The sequence below is a fragment of the Oryx dammah genome, unplaced genomic scaffold, assembly GCF_014754425.2.
Source record: "Oryx dammah isolate SB20612 unplaced genomic scaffold, SCBI_Odam_1.1 HiC_scaffold_18, whole genome shotgun sequence".
Classification (NCBI taxonomy): domain Eukaryota; kingdom Metazoa; phylum Chordata; class Mammalia; order Artiodactyla; family Bovidae; genus Oryx; species Oryx dammah.
In genome coordinates this window covers 117228476-117251167 of record NW_024070202.1, presented here as the reverse complement: position 1 = coordinate 117251167, position 22692 = coordinate 117228476, and the positions used below count along the sequence as shown (strand labels likewise).

Here is a 22692-nt window from a genome sequence, read left to right as displayed (position 1 = left end):
CGCACAGCGGCGTGCCACCCTGGCAGATGGCGGCGGGTTCACCGCGGACTCCCTGCCATAGCCACACACTCTTCCCAGGAAGGACAACTCAGGTCGGACTGACACTGCGGAGCCCTGCCCCTGCCCCCGGAGGTCAGGCCAGGGCGGGGGCCTCTGACCAGAAACTCTATGCCAGCCCAGCTCCACCGCTCCTGTGCTGCACCCCGTGCCCTTCCTAGCCCCATGCACCCGACCCCCCAGGCTCTGCTGCCCACACTACAGAGAGCTCCGCTCGGGCAGCTCCTGTTCATGACACCTCCGAGCGCCCACCCACCCTGCACAGAGCACGAGGCGGGAACGCACCGGAGCCGGGCCTCACCACAGGGACAGACACGGGCACCCAGCCACGACACTGCCGACTGCGGGCTATGCACAGCAAGGGCAGGGGCTTCCATTCACATCCCCTTTTCTGTCTCAATGTCTCACAGTCACCTATGGGTATATAATCGAGGGAGAGCATGTGCATGCTTTAAGGTCAGGAAAAACAGTAAATTCTAAAGTCAAAAGTCAGACAGCCATGGAGATTCCACAGCTGGCCTGAACGGGGAAAACAAATTAGGGGTGCTTATCTGATCAACCTGAGGCACTGATAAAAGGAGGGAAGGCCACAGATGCGATCTACAGCTTAGAAAGAAACAGCTGACTCAAGCTGAGTAAACAAGGAAATCTCTGCCTTTGGAAGAGGCTCAACAGAGTAACAATGGGGACAGGGGTTTTGTGGGCTTCACCTTGAAACTAAGGGACACTGGCAAGGTGCAGGAGCCTAGGACAGCCAGGTGGGGGCAGTGGGTGCCAGGGAAGGTCTTGGCAGGTCACACACAGGCCCCAAAGGAGAGGAAAGCCACCCTGAGGAGGACAAACAAGAGAGGCCAACACCAGGACAGAGCCAGCTTAACGATACACAAATCCTGTCCAACCGGGAAGAAGGCCACTTCCAGGATGACAAACGCCTGCAGGAGAGCCAGGTGGAAGCAGAATGAGGAAGAGGGCAGGTAAAACAACAGATGGTTCAGACAGACAGACAGAGGCTGATACTCGACATGCACGGTGACAAGGGTTCCCTCTCTGGCGATGTCCGCCAGTGCTGGACACGAGGGAGACCATCTGGAAAGACGCACAGGCCCCTAACTGCCTCCATTCGCCTTGATGGGCAACAGAACTGGAGTCCAGATATCTAAACAGAAAAATTTTCAGCTCGAAGGTCCCAAAAGCTGCTGACTGTTACCAGTAAGTATCGGCTATATAAAATACTTTAACAAATAGGTATCATTAAGTTCACAACACCATTTTTCCCTCACCATTTTCTGTTCTGTCTTGAATACACGTCACTTTCTTTTTCTCTATTTATACAACTTAAAACTCTGAACATGTATTTTATCCATGTGGAAAAGCCTGTGAGTTGCGTCCCGAGTATGAACTCTCACCTCTCGCTCAGTAATGGAGGGACAACAGGGTGCCCAGCTGCGAGATCAGCAGGCCCGCCTTGAGGCAAGATGAGCTGGCTGCTGGACGGGGCGGCCTCAGCAGGCACATGCCTCTGCCGCCTGCCCTTCTTCTCTTTCAGCCCGAAACTTGGGCAGGGGAAAACTGACAACACAGGACTGATTAACAACAGAGGTGGCAATACAGAACTGCTACACCAAGCCGGAAGAGCTTTCTCTTTCATGCAAAAGATATGACACCAGGTCTGCTAAGCCACTGTTAGCTGAACTGTCTGTTACATGCAGCCTCATTCACATCCTGGCTGATAAACCTAGTACGAACTGTATTTTTCATAAATACAGCAGAACCAATCACTTTTCCTTTAAGGGATGAAGAAACTCAGGTTTACAGGGTTAAACTGCATTAGCCAGTTACACTGTCAATGGCAGAAAGCAAAGAGGAACTAAAAGAACATCCTGATGAAGGTGAAAAAGGAGAGTGAAAAAGCTGGTTTAAAACTCAACATTCATGAAGATCATGGTCATGGCATCCGGTCCCATCACTTCATGACAAACAGATGGGGAAACAATGGAAGCAGTGATAGACTTCATTTTCTTGGGCTCCAAAATCACTGTGGACAGTGACTGCAGCCACGAAAGTAAAAAGATGCTTACTCCTTGGAAGAAAAGCTATGACCAACCTAGACAGTAAATTAAAAAGCAGAGACATCACTTTGCCAACAAAGGTCTGTACAGTCGAAGCTGTGGTTTTTCCAGTGGTCCTGTACGGATGTGAGAGTTGAACTATTAAGAAAGCTGAGTGCTGAAGAACTGATGCCTTTGAACTGTGGTGCTGGAGAAAATTCTTGAGAGTCCCCTGGACAGCAAGGAGATCAAACTAGTCAATCCTAAAGGAAATCAACCCTGAATATTCATTGGAAGGACTGATGCTGAAGCTGAAGCTCCAATACTTTGGCGACCTGATGCCAAGAGCCGGCTCACTAGAAAAGACCCTGATGCTGGCAAAGATTGAGAGAAAGAGAAAGGGATGACAGGATGAGATGACTGGATGGCATCACCAACTCGACAGACATGAGTTTGAGCAAGCTCCAGGAGATGCTGAAGGACAGGGAAGCCTGGCTTGCTGCAGTCCATGGGGTCACAAAGAGTTGGACACAAATGAGCAAATGAATAACACCACCACTGTCAATAAATATGACATGAACCCACACTGTCAGACTCCCGGCTTAAAAGAGCTTTCTCCTCTCACACACTGCTTCTCCAGGGACCAATCTATCCTCAGGTACCAAGGTTCCCAAGTCAGGCGTTCTCCTGATGTGAATATTCATTCAATAATGTCTATCATTTCACAAGTAAAAAGGATAATAAATTCTCTCCAGCAAATGCAGAATTATTTTAAGACTATTAGGGAGTTGTAAATACCTCACTTAACAGAATTTCTAGTACTATTGTCATTCAACCATTTGAAAGAAAAAGCTACCTTAATCTTTTCAAATAACTGCTCTGTTTTGCTTTCCTTTTATATCCCTTTAAAAGTCCAAGGTAAGAAATTATCCTCCTCCTCATGTAATTCTTATACAAATTGTACTTCCTTTTTGCATCTCTTGTTAATTATATGATGTTATCTATGTTAATTCTATTCAGGAAGAACTGATAACTTTGGTTACAAAAAAAAAAAAGATGAAAACTTTGCATAAATTGCTTAGCACAAAGTTAATCGTATAATGCAAAGAATAAAGAGGTTCTAACAGCTATTATGTGACTTATCAGCTTCCCTGAAAGGGTCAGTTGGTATATTTTAGTAAGACTAATTGAATACCTTAACAATGTCATTGAAACTTCATGAAATCTTTCAATAAATTACAGCCTGCTGCTTCAATGTGTTTTCATTTATTAATCTCACTTAAAATGCAAAGAACTATATAAGAAACCAACAGATACTAAATAATGCCTCTCAGTTAATTCTGATTAAATGGGTTAAACGAAAGGAATGCAGACCACTGGCGACCCCCAACACAATTAGAATTAGAGCCCACTGTCACAATGTTAATCCTCTTATTTCAGTGTTTTCCATAGGTTCCTTTTTTCTTTCAGGTTATGCCTTGTTTAAATGTCTACATTCATTTTCCTAGAAGGTACTCGCTTATTTGCAGATGCATTCTAAACATTCTGAAGCACCAGCAGCCAGCCCTAGCTTTCTGAATGGAGCGGGGGGCCACCACAGGAACTTACATGTGCCATGGGAACATTACTGGTTCAAGGAGGAGCAGGACCACAAGTTGTAACACTTCAGTACAAAATACTGCTTCTGAGGAACCTACTAAAGGCTATTTGCTACTTTTTTTCATAAAATGAAAAACTCTTTATCCCTGCATCTCACCCCTCCTTTACCTTTTCTTAACAAGCTCACCCAATGACAGGCCCTACCATACGAAGTACACACTCCAGTGCAGCGCTCCTCAGAAGCAAAATCTTATATATTATGGTTATGATTCAACCTACCAGATGCAATTATCTTTCTCTGGTTTATTGAGGTGGGTTTTAATATTTTCAGAGAAAAGGAGAAGGTTCAGCCCGATCAAGAGCCTCAGATTGACCTGGTTCCACTCCCACCTCCTGTACCAGTTATGTGAATGTGAACCTTTTACCCTTTCCAAGACTCAGTTTCTCTATCTGTAAAGTGGAGAAAATGATACCCTCTTAAGGTTGTGGAATGCAAGCTTTGCACAAAATCTGGAATACTATAATTACTCAATGATACTCTTCATTTTCCACTGACCAATCGGTCACTAGTACGTGCTCCAGGAAGACGGTATCTCCTCACTGAATCAAGGACTGAGCACAACAGCAGGACCAGCTCCACGAACTGAAAGCACGCAGTCTGTTTCAAAATTCTCATCTGAACGTATCTGCCGTATGGCTCACAACCCGCCCTCCTAACACCCACTATGACCACAGAGAATTCAAATGGCCAAAAAGCAACTGGGTAGACTAACGGGGGTACATCTGCCCAAGGGAAAACTGCTGGTCCATACGAAAGGACAGCCCCTGGCTGTTGTGACCAAAGGGTAAACGAGTCTCAAACGCACTGTGCTGCGTGCAGGAACCAAGACCCACAGTGAAGCCAGGCATGTGATTCCATTCATCCACATTTTCAGGAGAAGAAGCCAGATGAGGGTCTGCCAGGGGCTGGGCTGGGAGAGGGCTGCCTACAAGGGGCAGCACACGATGTCGTCTGGGGAGACGGAACTGCTGTCAACGGCAGTGATGACACTCCTATGTGTAGCTGTGAAAGATCAGACTATGCATCAAAAGGACTAAATTTTACCAGTTAAACAAAACAAAACAAAACCTCTAGTCTTTTGTAAGAAGCACTTTCAGGTACTTTAAAATAAGGTCACTTTCAAAATTTATCTGAAAAGAACTATGGCTCTTCAAGGACTCCAGGAAAAATAACATTAATTTTAAAAATGGTATGCTTTGAAGGACAAATCAGTAAAAACAGGACAGAGATTTTCTTTGCACAGAAGTCGTTCTAAGACTTTGAAAGTCTGTGCTGTTGTATTTCACTGGCTGAATTATTAAATTACAGCTGGGCAAGTCATACTCAAAGTACAATGGAACTATGTATCTCGGGATTTATGAAAGGTACTCAAATCAACTACGTGACGTTCTTACTTAGCTCAAAATTAAATAAAATAGTATACCACACTTTACCAGTGCAGTTTTTACACTGAGACTTAACGGCTTGGCTTGGTGATCTCTTGAGTGTTCCTGCAGGATCCCAGGCTGCGCAGTGTAAAGAACCCACCTGCCAATGCAGGAGGTGCGGGAGACCCCCTGGAGAAGGAAGTGGCACCCACTGCAGGGTTCTTGCCTGGAGAACCCCACGGACAGAGGAGCCTGGCGGGCGGCACTCCATGGGGTCACAGGAGTTCAGACTGAGCACAGCTGAGCACTCCTGCCTCCAAGTTATGGGTGTGGACTCCCACCACCATCTCTCCACCCAACACACACAATGCACACCGACCGGACACGTGAGTCCAGTCAACGGGGCGCTCGGCTTTGCAGCCACCATATTTAACAGCTGTACCACAGTGCTAAGCTGCTCCTGTTTCTGCTGCAGATGGGAATTCACTGATATGATTGAATTTGATGGTATGATAATGTATGGTAATCATGATTAATCAGAAACCCACTAGCAAATGGAGGATGTTGGGTATTATGTCATCTGCATTTTAAAATGCATTCTTGCACTGCAAGCCTGATAATGTCTGACAGCAGGAAGAGTCTCCTCCCACAGCTGCCTGCTACTACTCACAGATCTGATCAGAGAAAATGCCCATCATGACTTCCCCATCTTAAGTGCTAATAATTACAGGGCATTGAAGGCAAGTTGTAAAAACAGTGAGGGTTCAAAAGAAAGGCTTCTTTTTCCTAGCTGGAATGAAGTCTGGACTCACACCTGCAAGGGCTGTAATCAGAAAGAAATGCAATTTGCTGCAGCAGTCTCATCAGACATGGTTCGCATGAAACGCCCTGTAAAATGCATCCAAAAGTGTCGGTCACCGCCACCTGACCCCAGGCCCCTGCTCCATGGAGGCACAGCACAGTCAGACCTACCTGTGAGGTGCTGTGATCACACGGGAGACACAAATCGCAGCCTCAGGTATCAGGGTCTACCTCACAAAGGAATCACTAAGAAGCCTAATTCAAACTCCGCATGCTAGGCCTTTCCGAACATAACTTAGTTTTAATTGAAACAAAGATCACTAGGAAATTATTCAGCAGCCAAATTACTCAGTATTAGCTACCCTGAAATACCAGCACTGAGAATGCAAGCGTGAAGAAGCAAGCAAGCATGAAAATGATTCAGTAACTAGCTACCCCAAAACACCAGCCCTGACAGAAACACCAATGCAGAATGAATGAACAGGTTTTAAAATACCCTAAGTCAAGAATCTTCACAATGTGAGTTACTTAAAATTTATCCATATGCTTTACCCAACACTGAAATTACATCAGCAAAATCTCAAAGCAACACTTTTGAAAATATTATTAATCAACGCTCCAGTGTTACTTTTTTAAGTGGACAAACTTTTAAAAACAACAAATCTCTCTGAGGACGAATACATAAATGACTAGCCATACTTATGGATAAGGAAAGGACTTAAAACTTTAACGACAAAAACATCAGAGACAGCCTCTGTGGAAAGAGAAATCTATGAAACTAATGTGTAAAACAAAGACAGTGGAACTCAGAACAGACTTCTAACAGACACAAAGACAGAAGCCTACTTGCAGAAAGGTGAACAGTCTCCCCAGTCCCACTCCCCTGCAAAAACAAAACAAGAGAGAAAATCACTAACTGTCCTGCGAAATTCCACTCAAAGGTCCTGGCAGGAATGCAAACACTTCAGGAGCAGACTGGGGGATGGTAGGTGGCTAGATGGCAGGACTGGGCAGGACTGAAGGAGCTGAAAGGGAGGAGGGACCGACAGGCACTCTGGACTCCCGAGCACACGGTCTCTTCCTGTGTCTGTCCACGTTTGTAAGCAGTCACTACTTCTAAGGTACATTTTACATTCAGCATATTAATATTCTGATACGAAAGTAAGCATGAAAAGGATTCATTCTCTGATATGTGTGCTATCAACTGAGACATATTATAGTTTAAAAAAAGATTCACAATTCTGATCTGAAAAAATAAAATAGTCCTGGGAATAAAAGCTTAAGCGAGAAGAAAGCACTAATGGCTATATCTGTAACTAAAATTAAATACGTGAATCTAATTTTTAGACAGAAACTTAAATTACAGAGCACTTCACTAAATTCCATAAACGAAGGAATGAAGGAAAAATCCCATCTGGACACAGGGACTAGCATGGCAGAAGAAGCGCCAGCTCACTGCTGAGAGCTTAAGTAGCAGCTTCTAAAATGATCAAAAGTAAGGAATCCTTTTCTTATGATATTACTTTGACATTCAAATCTTTGTTTTTAGAAAATGTTTATTCAATTCTATAAATAAAATTCATTAACAGGAAATTTAAATATTAGTATTGCTACATTAAGCATAGCTTGTGTGTGCTCACTCACTCACTCAGGCATGTCCGACTCCTTGACCTCACGGGCTGTAGCCCTTCAGGCCCCTAGAATTCTAACTGTTTAATTCTAAGACTGGAGGTATTATCACTTAGTACAGTTTCTAGGCACACTAGTGCTAAATTGAGAATTCTCAAGTTTTTACAAAACTGTCCAACAAAATAGACTATTAAGAAAGTAAAGTTGAGGACTTCCCCAGTGAGCCACTGTTCATCTGCACTTGTGCACACGAGGCCCAGGGCCAGGCTGGCTCCACTGAGCGCAGGATGACTGGGACTCCGTAGAGACACGAATCCGCTTCTCACACAATGTGAGCAAGCGTACGAAGCTGTCCAGGAGCAGCTAAATGGAAACTCACTAAAGGGGTTTAGGCAGGGGAAAGGCCCGATCAAAATGCACTTTGCTCCACTTGCCACAGTCTGTAATTCAAATCTTTCCGGTGTACCAGGAAAGCACACTGATTCAAACAGACCCTATGACGAAACTGAAGCCAGCTTTCCTAAGATGTGTTTTATCAACTGGTGTGTGTGTACTCACTTTACAAAGCAAAATTCAGTTTAAAATTAAGACTAAACTCCTCTATCGAAAAGAACCAAGAAAGAGCCCACAGGGTACAATGCCATCAGTACGAAATCGCCAAGGGACTTTCTTAAGCCCCAACAGTACCCTCTCTTCAGGAGGAAACCAGGCTTCGTGGGCCTGCGCTCACACATTTCACGGTTTAAGGACTAGCACTGTACAGAACATTCAGCACGGGGGAAACTCACTGAGTGGTCATGAAACCACATCTACACTGATTAAAACGCAAAGTAGAACCGATCAGTAGAAAAGGGAAAAAATAATGTTACTCAAAAAGGATAAATGCACCCCGATGTTCATAGCAGCAGTATTTACAGCTGCCAAGACCGGAAGCAACCTAAATGTCCATCAACAGATGAATGGATAAGGAAGATGTATACACATATACACACACGATGGAACAGTACTTTGCCATAAAAAAGGACGACATTTTGCCATCTGCAGCAATATAGGTGGATGTGGAGGATATTAAGCTAAGTGAAATAAATCAGACAGAGAAAGACAAATACTGTATGAAATCACATATATATGGAATCTAAAAAAAACAACTAGTGAATATAACAAAAAAGCAGCAGACTCACAATATGGAGAATAAGCCAGTGCTTACAAGGCAGAGGGTGGCAGGGATTAATAAGGGTGGGAGAGTGGGGGATACAAACCGCTGGGTGTAACATAGGTTCAAGGATGTATTGCACAACATGGGGAATATTGCCAAAATTTTGTAATAACTGTAAAAGAGAAATAACCTTTAAAATTATATACAAATTAACACTCATTAAGATATTTTAAAATTAAAAAAAAAAAATCTGGTGTATGTAAAACAACAGGAGACAGCCTAGAGTAGACTCCTTCCCAATAATATTTTGATGAACTTTAAAAAAAAAAAAACCCTCTATTGTAACTTAATCTGCCTGCCAATGCCAGAGACGCAGGTTCGATCCCTGAATTGGGACAATCCCCTGGAGAAGGGAACTGCTACCCATTCAAGAATTCTGGCCTGGAGAATTCCATGGACAGAGGGGCCTGGCAGGCTACAGTCCATGGGGTGCAAAGAGTCAGACACAATTGAGCGACTGAGCACGCAGTTTAAGAGCCAGCACTGGGGCTTAAAGATACATGTTAAACGGCAGTAACTATTTCTCAAATTATATCACACATATGACTAATCTCTAGCCTGTTTCCCATCATCTGTACACATAATCCACCTTAAAAATAAGAACAAAACATTACACCTTGCAAAAACTGCTCCAAGAGCAGTTCAGTAATATTTACCACCCTCAGAGTATAACTTTTAGTTTAATTTCTCACAAATTATTTTATTATCCTCTTTGTAATGACCTCAAGTAATACAAGGTTTTAGTATCAGATACAAATGTTTGCACAAGTGAAATTATAAGTAGCTGAAAACTGCAAATGATTATTCTAATTTTATATTTACACACAACCTTGCTTTATAATTTTAAACTACATTTGCTATCATCAAATTTTATCTCTGCATTTCTAATAAAATATATACACAAAATCAATTATGATTCTAATGCAAAAGCTCACAACCCTGAAAATAAGAAAAAGTACATTTTAAAAAATGTTAGTGCTTTATAGTAACTAGCAGTTAAATTACTTACCAAAAGAAATACATCTAATGACTAAAATCACACATATTTATCCTTGAGTAATGTAATTAATAAATCTTCACTATTTAGACACCTGTTTCAAGTAAGGATCTGTACTCAATAAATGTCACCTAATTTTTAAAATAACTAGTTTTTAGAACTTGATCAGTTAATTTTAAAAAATCAGCTAATAAAGCATATGAAACCAGTAGGAATCAGTTCTAGAAACAATATGATGTCATAAAGATTAACTACAAATCAAGAAAGTTCCTAGAAAAACTCTGAACCTTTAAATCCAATACTGTCTTTTTGACTAATCATCTGACTGCACACTCCTTTATGACCCACATAAACATGTCAGCTACTGAGGATCTAAGCCAGGGTCACACAGGTCATTTAGGTATTTCCAGGAAATCAGACTATTTAGCATCAACAAAACTATATCTGTTTTAAATACAAACTAAAATGTTACGGTGCGGTCCTTTTTTCCCCTCAAATTGTTCTTAGAACACATTCTCACTGATTTAATAAAACTATGAACTAACTACAAATCAAACCAAAAAGTCAAATAAAATGAAATTTATTTATTTAAATGGATATTTAATGGACATTTTTCTTCCAATTAAAACATTATCAGAAGAATGGATAAAATTATGGAAACAACAGGAAAGTGGGGCGAGGGGTGTCTTAAAGATACTTTAAAAAGAAAACCTGTATTTTTAAAATATAAAACCAATGGCTCATGAAGACCTTTGAGCTTGTTTTTTTTAAACAAGTAGACATCTTATTATCACTCCCTAAAACTGCATACGCACACTCACACTTACCCAAGTGCACACATGGCTCCACACACACGATAATAAAGGCCCTTCCTCACCTAACATAAGGCAAGAATAAAACCAAAATCCATATTCTTTAAGACAAAGGCATTCTACTGATGATCCTGATTCAACAATTTTACAGTTAAACAAAATTAATTCCATTCTCAAAAATCCATTGACCTTAAGCTTTTAACAAACATTTTCCACTGCAAAAATTATTGTCAATATTTACAAATCCTTAAACTTGTATTTGGCTAGAACCAGTTGTATTTGCCATATTAATATTTCCTGGTGAATGTGTGCTCATCCCTACGAGAGCAGAAGGAGCAGCTGCTACTCACTGGGAATCTCTGGGGTCCCACCGCAGGTCTCGGCTGGCTCGGGACTGGCAGCAAGGGCACTGTGAGGAAAACAGCACTCGTTACACGTGACTTCACCCCGAACCCGCCCGGAGAGGAGCAGGACACACCAAGCGCCACACGGAACACAGCCTGTGTGCAGAACACACGCAACCCATCACGCTTACACGTCCGCAAAGGCTGCATGTTTGTACTGACACAGGCCCATAAAGGGCCGGGGAGAGAGCTTCTGTCTTCAGTGCACAACAGTACAAGCAGAAGCTTCCACTTCAACAGTGAGCTCTTACTCAGAGCTGAACTACTTCGCACCAGGAAGACATCACTCCTGTACAGTAAGAAACCTCCTTTGTTTTCGGCATCCATAGGCAGGTGATCCAGGGTATCTAAGCCGAGTTACATTTTCCGACGCCCATCGAACACAAATTTATATCCAACTCCTCCAGGCTCACAAGGGAGGGAGGCGGGAGATGAAGTGAAGCGGGCAGAGAATAGAAAACGTGCACACACTGTGTGGCTATCTGTGCTGGTTGTTATAGCACAGAACAGCCTACTCGACAACCTGCCACGCCGAGACCTGTCGTCTGTCTTTGTGTTTCAAGAGGCACAATTCCATCAACTTGCCAGAACAGTGGTCAAATAGTTTCAAAAACTGGGAAAAAGCCAGATGCTAGTTCCACACCCTGCATGTTTAAGCTGTTTCATACATGCGCCTTATACTGATTTTGATTTGGGAAGTAAAAAAATCCCCTCGCAAGAGGTGCCCACTCTATGGTAGCATGCTAACCCTCCATTAAAATGTCCTGCCAGATGCGTCCAGGAAGGTCTCGGCCAGCCAGTGCGAGGGCTGACCTGCAGCCCCCTCTCAGCTTCACACTCCGGAGCCCTCAGCACAAGGACTCCGGAAGGTCATGTGGAAATGCACCTTTAAAGAAGTGATGGAGGGAAAATGAGGTCACAGGGGCAGGGCAGGGGGACCCTGATCCAATATGACCAATGTGCTAATAAGAGAAGATCAAACACAGACAGACACAAAGGGATACCATGGAGAACTCAGCAAGAACAATATAACAGCATTTAGTTTTAATTTTAAAAAGTTCTGGTAAATCAGCACCACAGAAGTAACATAGCTTAAAAGTCAATCAAAACTATTTTTAAAATAGAGCACTAAGACAGACTATTTTTTACTTATTATGATTAAGCAAAGAAATCGGTACATTAGACTTCTGATTACGATCACACTTCTACCTACCTGCTTCCTCCCCCACTGTGAACAGGAGACAGTTTACAACCTGTGATGCTAAGAAACCATTCCAGCTGAACTGTGAACTCTTTACATCTGACATTCAATATTTATATCCCACACTGTCCCATGAATTAATGGACTAAGTTTTCAACTTTAATACTGAAAATCTGGAAAACAAGTTAAATTTCCAACAAAACTGGTTGATTACAATATGATAAAACACTCTTCATCCTTGAAAAGAAAGTAGGTGCTATCAGACAAAGGTGTGCATACATCTTTTTAATTTTTTAAAATACCTTTTGACTGTGTGAGGTTACTCTATCTTTTGCGTACAGGAGACAACTAGACAACCAGCCTCTCTCAAGAACAACAGTGGCTTTCTATTTAACTTAAGTGCAGTCAAGCTGCTGTTTCCAGAGCTGCCCCAGCCCCCAAGATCTGCTCTCCATGACCTCAGGCTATCTCAACCTTCCTGCCTCACTCCCTCCATGACCCTAACCTCCCAAATGCAGGACCCCACACTCCCACTCTCCTGCTCCACAACGTCCATCTTGGCAAAACACTCTTCATCCCTGTCGATATACTCGTCCCCCACGCCAGCACCCCGTTCCCGCTAAAGCCCACGTCAATGAGGCATGTACCGCCTCCACGTCACCAAAAGCACCCTGTCCGAACCCCACAGACCTGGCAACTGCGGGCCCAGCACCCAGCCTGCAGGCCGCCCCTAGCCACCAGAGCACTGGGCTCCGCCGGCCCCCGTCCTCCACACTCTCCCGGCTTCCCCCTCCCTACATACCCCCAGCTGGCATGTCACGAGCCCCAGGCTCCAGGCCCCAGGTCCATCGAGATGCCAACAGAGCCCCACTTCAGCTTCACACCCAGACCTCGTCTGCATGCTCCCTAGTAACCTCACCCTAAACACCTGCGCCCGCGCGTCTAGGCGCACCTCCAGCACGGGACTTGCGGTCTTCCCCTGAAAGCCTTCAGGGCTCGAGCGCTCTCTGAGACGGCAACCCCGCCCTCCAACGCTAGAGCTCCTTCTGCGTAGCTGTGTCCTCTCTCGAGCTCACACCCGGCCCATCCATCAGTCCCGCCCTGAGGCACACCTGGCTCCTGACCCAATCACTGCCACCCCTGAGCTGGGCCACTGCACTCACCTCCCTGCTGGCTTCCACCCCTGCGCCCTCACGAGCCCCCTCTCAACACAGCAGCAAGAACAAGCCTTGTCAAACACACAGCAAGGCTGCTACTCCCGTGCTCAGACTCCTCTAATCACAGCCCACTTCATTCGGAACAGAAGCACAGTTCTCAGGATGGCTCCCAGGCCTCACATGACAAGCTTCCGCGTTTCTCTCCACCACCGCACTCCACCACGTGTCACCTGGCCTCTCTTTAGTTACCTGAGCACAAAAGGCACAGCCGCATCAGAAAGAGGCACCCCTGCACCAGCCGGCCCCTCTGCCTGGAAGACCCCTCCGCTGGCAGGCACGCCAGCAGGCCCACCCCTTCGGGTCTTCCCTTCTCCGCGCAGTCGGGCCCCGCCACCACGGGATCTCTGTGCTCTCCTCAGCACTACGCTTCCCTCCAACGCGCCACACAGGGCCCTCGTGTACCATCTTCACGGCTCAGTGTCGCTGCTAAGGTGCTAGACGACACCCACAGCAAGTGCGGACCGCTGTGTTCACCGACAGATCTCCAACAGCACGGAGAGCAGCATCTCCATCGATGCTGCGTTGAGCAGGTGCGTGAAGATAAGCTCTGTATTCACTACTTAGAACGAGTCCCCTCGCTCCAGGAACGTGGTCTGTGATCATGCCATCAGAACTGACCACGAACAGACGGGTGTGCACCTCTGGAACTCAAAGGAAGCAGCGCAAGTGGCACCTGAGGGGAGGGGCCCTTCGCACTCAGCCCCCCCAGGAAGTGACAAGGAAGGCCCCCGGAGCCCTCCACAGTGGCCTCCAAGGCCCTGCACTGTTGCCACGCGCTGGCAGTGCCCTCCCCGGGGCGCCGTGACGGAAGACACACAAGCTGAGAGGGGCCTGACCCGCCAGCCAGCACGCATCAGAGCGGCGGGAAGGAGCCAGGGAGCCCCGGCGTCCTTATGGACCTGGACGTGACGAAGGGCTAGGCAGTCACCTGGAACTTGGCCGCAGCAAAGGAGACACGTACCTTGAACGGGCGTCACCACGGCCCCTTTGAAGTGGGGGTTGATGTGTATGTTCTTGGGCTGCTGTGGGGTCACGGGAGGAGGGGTCATCATCACGCGGGGGGCCTCGATCTGGGGCGGCATGTGCATGCCCTGCGGAGGCGAGGGGTGGTGCGGGTGCTGCAGGGGCAGCAGGGGCTGCAGCTGCTGCTGCTGGAACAGACTGCGGATCGGCTGCGGCGGCGGCGGCGGTGGCGGCGGCGGCGGCTGAGGCTGTGGAGGAGGAATTAGTCTTGGAGAGTACGTCTAAAACCATCAAAAGAGACAAAGTCACAGCAATCAACGCTTACAAGGAAAAATGCCAGTGCCTTACAGACTTCACACTGACTGCACTGTAAGAGTTGACTCAGAAATAAGTTTATTAGTAACAACTTGTATAGAACAGCAGGATAAATGAGCTGCTCCGCCTGCTCACGGTTATGGCTACTGTCTGACAACGAGAGCCAACATCAGGACAAGGAGGGAAGACCGCAGCCCCCAAACACGACGCGTGGATTCCAAAAGGGAAAAACTGCAACTCAACCATCAGAACTGCCCGCCAGGAGCCATGCGCTGTGGGCGGGGCACAAGCTGCCTGGGTGGCCCGCTCCTCCAGAGCCTGTGAGACTGCGGGCAGCACAGGGGCAGCCCTGTTAGAGAGCAGGCTGCAGAGAGGCCCAAGGGCTCCCAGAGGGGAGGGGGCGGATCCTGAGAAAGCGGCCTCTGAACCAGGAAGGAGGGGAAGGAGCCAGGCGAGGGGTGGGGTGGCATCACCTGAGAGCAGCGGAGGCGGAACACAGGCCTGGAGGCGCACTCGCAGACCAGCGTGTCTGCAGCAGCACTCCAAGATCGGAGGGCCGAGAGTGGGAACACACACCCTCTATGCGGTCAGGGATCTCGGGGTTACTCAGTGCAACAGTCTTGAGAGAGGAGGAGACCCCCACCACAGCAGCAGCCTCAAGAGCACTGGTCCTCCTCCCCTCCGCCGGTGTCTTAAGCACACACTGAAAGGTCTGTATGTGGAGTAATTCACCCTCAACAAGCCTATGAAGCCAGCCCTTGTCGTGACCCTCCTCCTCCAAGATCGAGCAGCCAGTGAGCAGAGGAGCAGAGAGCCTGGTTCCAGAAGCCCTGCCTATGAGCACTCATCCAGCCGGCCGCTCACGGCGGCAGAGGCGACAGGCCGCCACCGGCCAGGGCACCCTGCACAATGGCCGCCCGGAGGACGCCAGCCTTCAGCGGCTTCTCAGTTCCGTTCCGGAGCCTCTACAGTGTCTGACGACGATGACTAACAGTGTGTGACAGACGAGGGGAAAGGGGACAGAAAAAGATGGACCATTTAACAGGCCACAGACACCAGGAGCTAAAGGAGAGAAACAGCCGTGGTCTGGGAATTCTGAAACCCAAGTGTACACAACCTTGTCGAACCTACCCTTCCTCGAGGAAGGCTTTCCTGAAGATGCAGAGCTAGGATAAATTCCTGGACATACATGCTCTCCTCTGACGCACGGTGTCTGTAGCGTGCACAGCTGTGCGTGAGCAGTCTCTTCTATCCCGCTCAGCACCGAATCCGCACAGGCAGCGTGCTGACAGAGGGACAGCTAAACTAAACCTCAGATCAGCTGGGAAAGCACGCAGGGCGGGCCCCTCACTCGGCCACGCAAGGGACTTTTAAGGAGATCACAGGTTCTAAACAAGGGGAATTTAGGGCCTGGGCAACAGCCATGCAGAGAAGCCCAGGGCAGCTAGGAAATGAAGAAACTGAGCTGGCAAGAGGTGCAGGCTAGAGACCCAGACTCATGCGGAGAGAGCAGATGGCAGGAAGGACAATGTTGCCAAGCGAGAGCTCTGATCAGAAACTGGCCTGAGAACAATGCAGCCAAAGAAACAGGAGAGAGAGAAGGGGTCTCATTGGAAGAGAAGAGACTACACCCCAATCTCAAGACACTCAAAATAAGAGAGCCTCAAGAAAGAGGAGCTCACAGGTGATGCCCAAGGGCCCAGAGAGCAGTCCACTAGGACAGACTGCAGAGGTGAGGAGGCGACTCTCCAAGCGCACTCGGGACTGGCGGGAGCAAAGCGCCAGCCCCAACAGATGGACCAAGGAGAAACCAGATGCAGGCAAAGCCACGGCAGGAAAGGAGCCGGAGACACAGGCCGCTCTGGGGAGGTGCGGCCGGGACCACAATGCGCACAACCAGAGCAAGGCTGAGGCCATGTCGGAGAGCTGTGACTGCTTCAGCTGCCTGCAGCTCCAAAGCACCACTGCTGGCCAAGACGCGCGCACAGCTCACCAGCCACGGCTCCAGCAGGCTGAGTCGGACCGGCAGCAGGTTGAGCCCGCTGGCACCTAGAAAAGCCCTGGCACTAGGGAATTCCAAACACGATGCTGATGTCAGGAGGGACTTGGGTCAACTGATACTTGGGCAACACTTCTAGAGCACTCAGGGCCCCCAGTTAAGCCTCTCTATATGGGTAAGAAAGTAGGGAGTTCGGTTACTTTTCCAGGATCATGGAGGAACAGCTATGTAAAAACTGGTCCTCTACTGGCTGTTTCCCCTCTTCAGAGGCCAAAATCATGGAGCTGGCAGTTTAACACACACAATGGAAGTTGGGGGCGAGGACACAAGATGGGGAAGAAAACGAAAAAACTGAAGGGCCAATCTTCCTGCTATCAGAGAAGCTTAAAAACAAATGGTTTGTATGAGCAGAGAGCAGCTATCAATATCATCAATCTCTTTATGCTGTGATCAACCCACCTGCCTTTCTTCCCTGTTCACTGAAATTAGAATTCTCATGCAAAAATAGTATATCATCTTTTCAACTTTGTTGTTTCACAAATGAATGCCTCGTAAAACACAATTTTCTACACCGAGGCCAGGTGTGATTTTCCCCTACACTCACGTAATAATGTAGGAGGGTAGGCAGTATAAGCACATATTTACATTAAATAAATCTGTCTTTAAAGACTAACTTCTGAAGGAAAAACTATAAAATATTACAGTTAACTGAAAGAACAACCAAAAAAAAAAACCACTACACTTTCTGTCTTTGTTCCTGAAACACAGAGAAATTCAAACGAAGCTGAAATGACAATTACATGATTTAGTCCTAAATTATGAAAATTTTTTATGGATATGACAATCTCTGTTTCTATGGAGAGGAGATGACAGTTATTTGTAAGAGAAACTGCTACATTTAAGGAAAAACCTATGGTAAGCAGTATATAAGAAAAAATATTTTATAAAATACACCATTATGGCTATATTCTCAATGTAACAGAGCCTGTGTTTTCAGAATGGTGCTCACAGGAGCAGCGCCCATCCACCAGCAGAAGAGATGAGTAAGGTTCCTTTGTGGTTCGACCCCTGGAAGACATCAGCTCTGTCACTGCTTCTTTCTTCATCCGTACTGGCAAAGAATCAGTCTTCACTACCTCAATACTAGAAGACTGGATTTTTAAGACCATATACTGGATGAGTTACAAGCTGGAATCAGGATTGCCAGAAGAAATATCAACAACCTCAGATATGCGGATGATACCACTTTAATTGAAGAAAGTGAAGTAAAACTAAAGAGTCTCTTGATGAGACTAAAGGAGGAGAGTGAAAAAAAGCTGACTTAATACTCAATATTAAAAAACTGGGATTTTTTGGCATCTGCTCCCATCACTTCATGGCAAATAGAAGGGAAAAAGTGGAAGCGGTGACAGATTTCCTTTGCTTGGGCTCTAAAATCACTGCGGATGGTGATTACAGCCATGAAATTAGAAGACAATTGCTTCTTGGCAGGAAAGCTACGACAAACCCAGACAGAGTGTTAAGAGCAAAGACTACCTTGCTGACAAAGGTCTGTATAGTCAAGGCTATGGTCTTTCCAGTAGTCATGAACAGATGTGAGAGCTGGACAATAAAGAAGGCTGAGTGCCAAAGAACAGGTGCTTTCGAACTATGGTGCTGAAGAAGATTGTTAACAAGTCCCTTCGACTGTAAGGAGATCAAACCAGTCAATCTAAAAGGAAACCAACCTTAAATACTCATTGGAGAGGCTGATGCTGAAGCTCCAATACACTGGCCACGTGATACAAAGAGGAGACTCAGTGGAAAAGACCCTGATGCTGGGAAAGACTGAAGGCAGGAGGAGAAAGGGACCACAGAGGAGGAGACGGCTGGATGGCATCACCGATTCAATGGACATGAACATGGGTAAACTGCGTGAGATGGTGAGGGACAGGGAAGCCTGGAGTGCTGCGGTCAATGGGGTCGCAAAGAGTCAGGCACGACTTGGCAACTGAACAACAACGAAATCATACCACAGGCTATAAAGAAACTTCAGCCATGACGCCTTTTACTAAATTTCCATCTCAGACTAAGGCAAATGCAAAATACAAAACCCACACCAGAGAGAACTGTCACTTGCTCTCAGTGTGCAGGCTCCCAGGACGGAGCTGAGCGACTCACCGCCACAGGGGGCTGCGTGGGCAGCAGAGCGGGCCTGTGGTCCTTGGCGCGGCCCCTCTCGCTGCTCTCCCTCCTCTGGTCTCCCACGCCGCGGCACAGGGACGAGCCTCCTCTCCTTCCTCCCCGCCTGGAGCCATAGCGGCCCTGCTTGTGCTGCCGCTCCCTCTCTTCAAATTCAAGGAGCGCGGCTTTGGCTTCTGCTGAAAGCTCTATTTAAAAAGATGCATATGCGTTAGATACCTTCAAAGAGGCAGAATCAGATCTATAGGGAGAAACAAAAAAAAAAAACAAGTATGTGACAAGGAAACTCAGGATCAGTGCGTGCTTCTCCAACAACCACCAACTCCACTTCAGCAGTAAGCAGCTGGGGGCAGGATACAGAGACACCGGGACCCCGCGAGTGAGACCTGTTACATGAAGACACGCTTCTTCCTTCAGATACAAGGACCTCCTGCAAATCTGAATTTTCGTTTGAGACCACTAAAATGTGCTGAGGAAAGCTAAAAAGGAGGAGCTGACCAAGTTCCGGCCAATCACCACTCCTCATCACATTCTTTCACTGATGGCAGATGATGCTGGTCAAGGCCTGGCTACCCCAGTCCTGAACCAGGACACTCGCCTACGCAGATCCAGTGTGAGGACTGATTGAGTCACAGCGGCACAGAGACTCAAAAATCACAAATCACTGGTTGTTCTGCTTTAAAAGCAAACCTACTAATAAAATCACTCTCAAGCCAAAGACTTAAATTTCATAAAGAATGGAAACTCATTTAGTACTACACCAAGTCAGATTTTCTGATTTATTTAAAAACAACAACTTTACTCTGTGCAGACAGACCTACATCCACACCACCTGCAGGGAAGCTACAGCAAATGAGAGCAAAGCCACAAAACCGTGCCCTCCCCTCTGACCAATGCTGTGGGGCAACAATCAAAATTTCTGGCCCTACTCACTAGGCACATTATTCTGTATTCTTAGAAGAAAAGGGCTAACTTATTCAAGTACAGTTCTAAGTTATGATAATATATGCTCTATTAGTAAACACCTTTCAAGATTTCACTGAATCCTACTAAGAAGCATTCCCATGCCTTCTTCCACAGCAAAGGGTACATTTTAAATATTACCAGTTTTTCTCCTACCTTGGATTTAATAATCATCTCCAAACTCTTCCAAAATCTCTAAGCCACATTTCATTTTCTTGAGATTGTTTCTAAGGTAGCCCCCTTCCCTTCAAACGGATCTAGACTCCATTCTAAAGAAAATTTAATCTCCTCTTAACAAGCACAGACTTTTATTCTAATCTTGACTACATGATAGGTTCACATACACATTTTATGCGGTGAATCAGCAATTATTTTTCTAGTGGTTCTAAGTGTCAAGATTAATTTCACTATCCCCAGTAATAAAATGGTTTCAAATGACATCTTTAATCAGCAAGTAAAAATGCATTCCTCCAATTGAGACAAGCTGTCACAAAAGGTCACCAAAATATGACAGGATGGAAATTACATTTGTTAACTTCGACTGAAATGTCAATTTCTGCTTAAGTGTTTTCTGAACTGGGTCTATATTCCAAAGTAAAGAGACAGTGTAATGTAACAAAGTTTTACATTGTGCTGTCCCTTTCTAAAATGTGCTTAAGAAAAATACATGTACATAAAAATACTTTAACTAATACATAACGAATATCTACAATATACAGTTTATTTGGCAAAACAGAAAGAACAAATGGCAGTCTGGGGTTTTTACTTTTGCTTGTGGCTCTTTTTTTTTAATAAACAAGATAACTGAATCAAGAAATTTTTTAAAACCTTGCAAATGCAAGGACTATTGTGTAAACTGAAGGTAGTTATCTTACTGCTGGCACTACTGATCTTAAATTGTTTATTAATAGATGAAAAAATTGTATGTTATTGCAGATGTTTATTTCTTTTCTCTACTGGAGTATTCTACTGTATAAATACATAATTTGTATATCAATTTAAAAAAAACTGTTTTCCCCAAAGATCATTTGCCTTAAGCAAAATTAACCAAGGATATTATTTCAAGAGAACATTATGTGGGCCTAACAACAATGTTCTTCAGGCTAAAGCAATGAAACGTAATTTAATGTATTACCTGTGCCCAATGAAACTTAGAATATGGCAAAACCCAGCAGCTTACTCACAGATTACAAATTATAAAAGCCTAACTAAAATAAGCACAGTCTTTCATTTTCCACTGGTACTGCTTCCAGAGAGAATCTGAGGTCCATCTCCTAGGGCAAAAGAAGTGGCCCCTCTGAACCTCTGTGCTGACACTTCAGGGTAACTGGTCAGTGACACCCATGTTTTAGAGATGGCTTTTGACGTTGCCATTCAAAATAAATCTTTCTCTTACACATGCATGTTCTAGAAACCCTTTTCAACTGCATTCTGTGAGAGAATTAAGCCCTCATATCCTATGGGATCCTTTTTACATAATGAAAAATTTGCCTCCTAAGTATATAGTTCTGTATCCTTGGGAAAACTGATGATGTCACATTCTCTCTAAGGTATTTAATTCCCAGAATCCTGGCTGAGGACAAAAGCTCAGTACTTAAGATCATAACTCAGGTAACAGCCCAAAATTCTATGCCTAATCCAATATGAACTGAAAATACAGATCAACATCTGTGTCTCAGGCTTCATAATGGTCAAGACTATCACAAATATGAATTACTTAAGGATGACATCATACATTTGAATAAGAAGAAGACTAGAAGTGACTGAATACCCTTCCAGATTCTGAAGAAAACTCACTATTCCCAGGCCAGAGCATTATTTCATTCTTCTTTGTAGAGTGGAGTGTTCTCAAAAGTAATCAATGGTATCACAAAATAAACTGCCTTTATTTGTATTCAGAATGTTAAAAGATATCAACTGTCAAGAAAAATCCATCACAGGAGATGATATACATACTCCAGTAGCAAGATATTTTAATCCCATTACAAAGAGTATGTGAGCAGCTTTATACAGTCAAATCAATGCAAGCGCCTGTATACAAAACCTGAAACTGATATTTCTATCACCAGGAGTACACAAAGTGATGAGTAAAAATTCATGAGAATTTCTAGTATACCAAATACTATAGGATCTTCTCTTTCTCAATGAATATTTTTCTTCTGTATAAAATTAACTTTTTGTTGGGGTGAGGGGTGTTAAGGAAACAAGGGAGCTCCCTGTTTTAGGAAATCAAACTCTAAAATAAATAGAAAAATCATTTCTATACTGGGAATAATCCTAATTTTTCTAGAAAAATGAAAACCTGTTTTTAAACACCAAGCTCTCCCAGTGTAGCGTTCCTATACTGGCTGACAAATAGGGAACAGAGAAAGATACTTCTTAGCATCAATTTTATTTGCCCTATTATCTTGCCAAAGAACCACATTCTGCACAAATACATTTAAAGGCTTTTTTCCTAACGTTTAAAAGAACGGTAAATGGTAGAAGTGTTAATGCTTCAGCCACTCTTGCCTCTCCGCCCGTATTTAAAGGGCCAAGCTGCCCATCACTAACCCTTTCCAGCCTCCTGTCTCAGGATGACATGACTATAGAACTAAGAAATGACTAAAAAAAAAAAAAGGCAACACAAATTCTTTAATAAAAGAAGTACAAATGACCCTGTGAAGAACCAAATAAGGCAAAGATCCTGAAAAGAAAGGGACGAGGGGATAAAACAAGTGCAAATTATGAACACAGGCAAGTCGGACTCTTCAGCACTTGTCAGTGCTTCGGTCAAGTTCAAGTGGACAGAGGTGAGATAACCATAGCTGAGGAGCCGGGGCTCTGGGGGTGCAGAGAGGGTGATCTAGAAAGTGCACCAGA

At 45.1% G+C, this 22692-nt stretch overlaps 1 protein-coding gene across 1 annotated transcript in view; it reads right to left on the bottom strand.

Moving 5' to 3' along the window:
- The window catches only part of RBM33 (RNA binding motif protein 33), a 107040-nt gene that overhangs the window by 39561 nt on the left and 44787 nt on the right, over nt 1-22692 (bottom strand). The window contains exons 8-10 of the mRNA XM_040260527.1: nt 18847-19055; nt 14371-14653; nt 10938-10996 (exon numbers count right to left, since the gene is read on the bottom strand). Of these exons, the coding sequence (XP_040116461.1) occupies nt 10938-10996; nt 14371-14653; nt 18847-19055 (551 nt within the window). The remainder of the gene's footprint in view (nt 1-10937; nt 10997-14370; nt 14654-18846; nt 19056-22692) is intronic.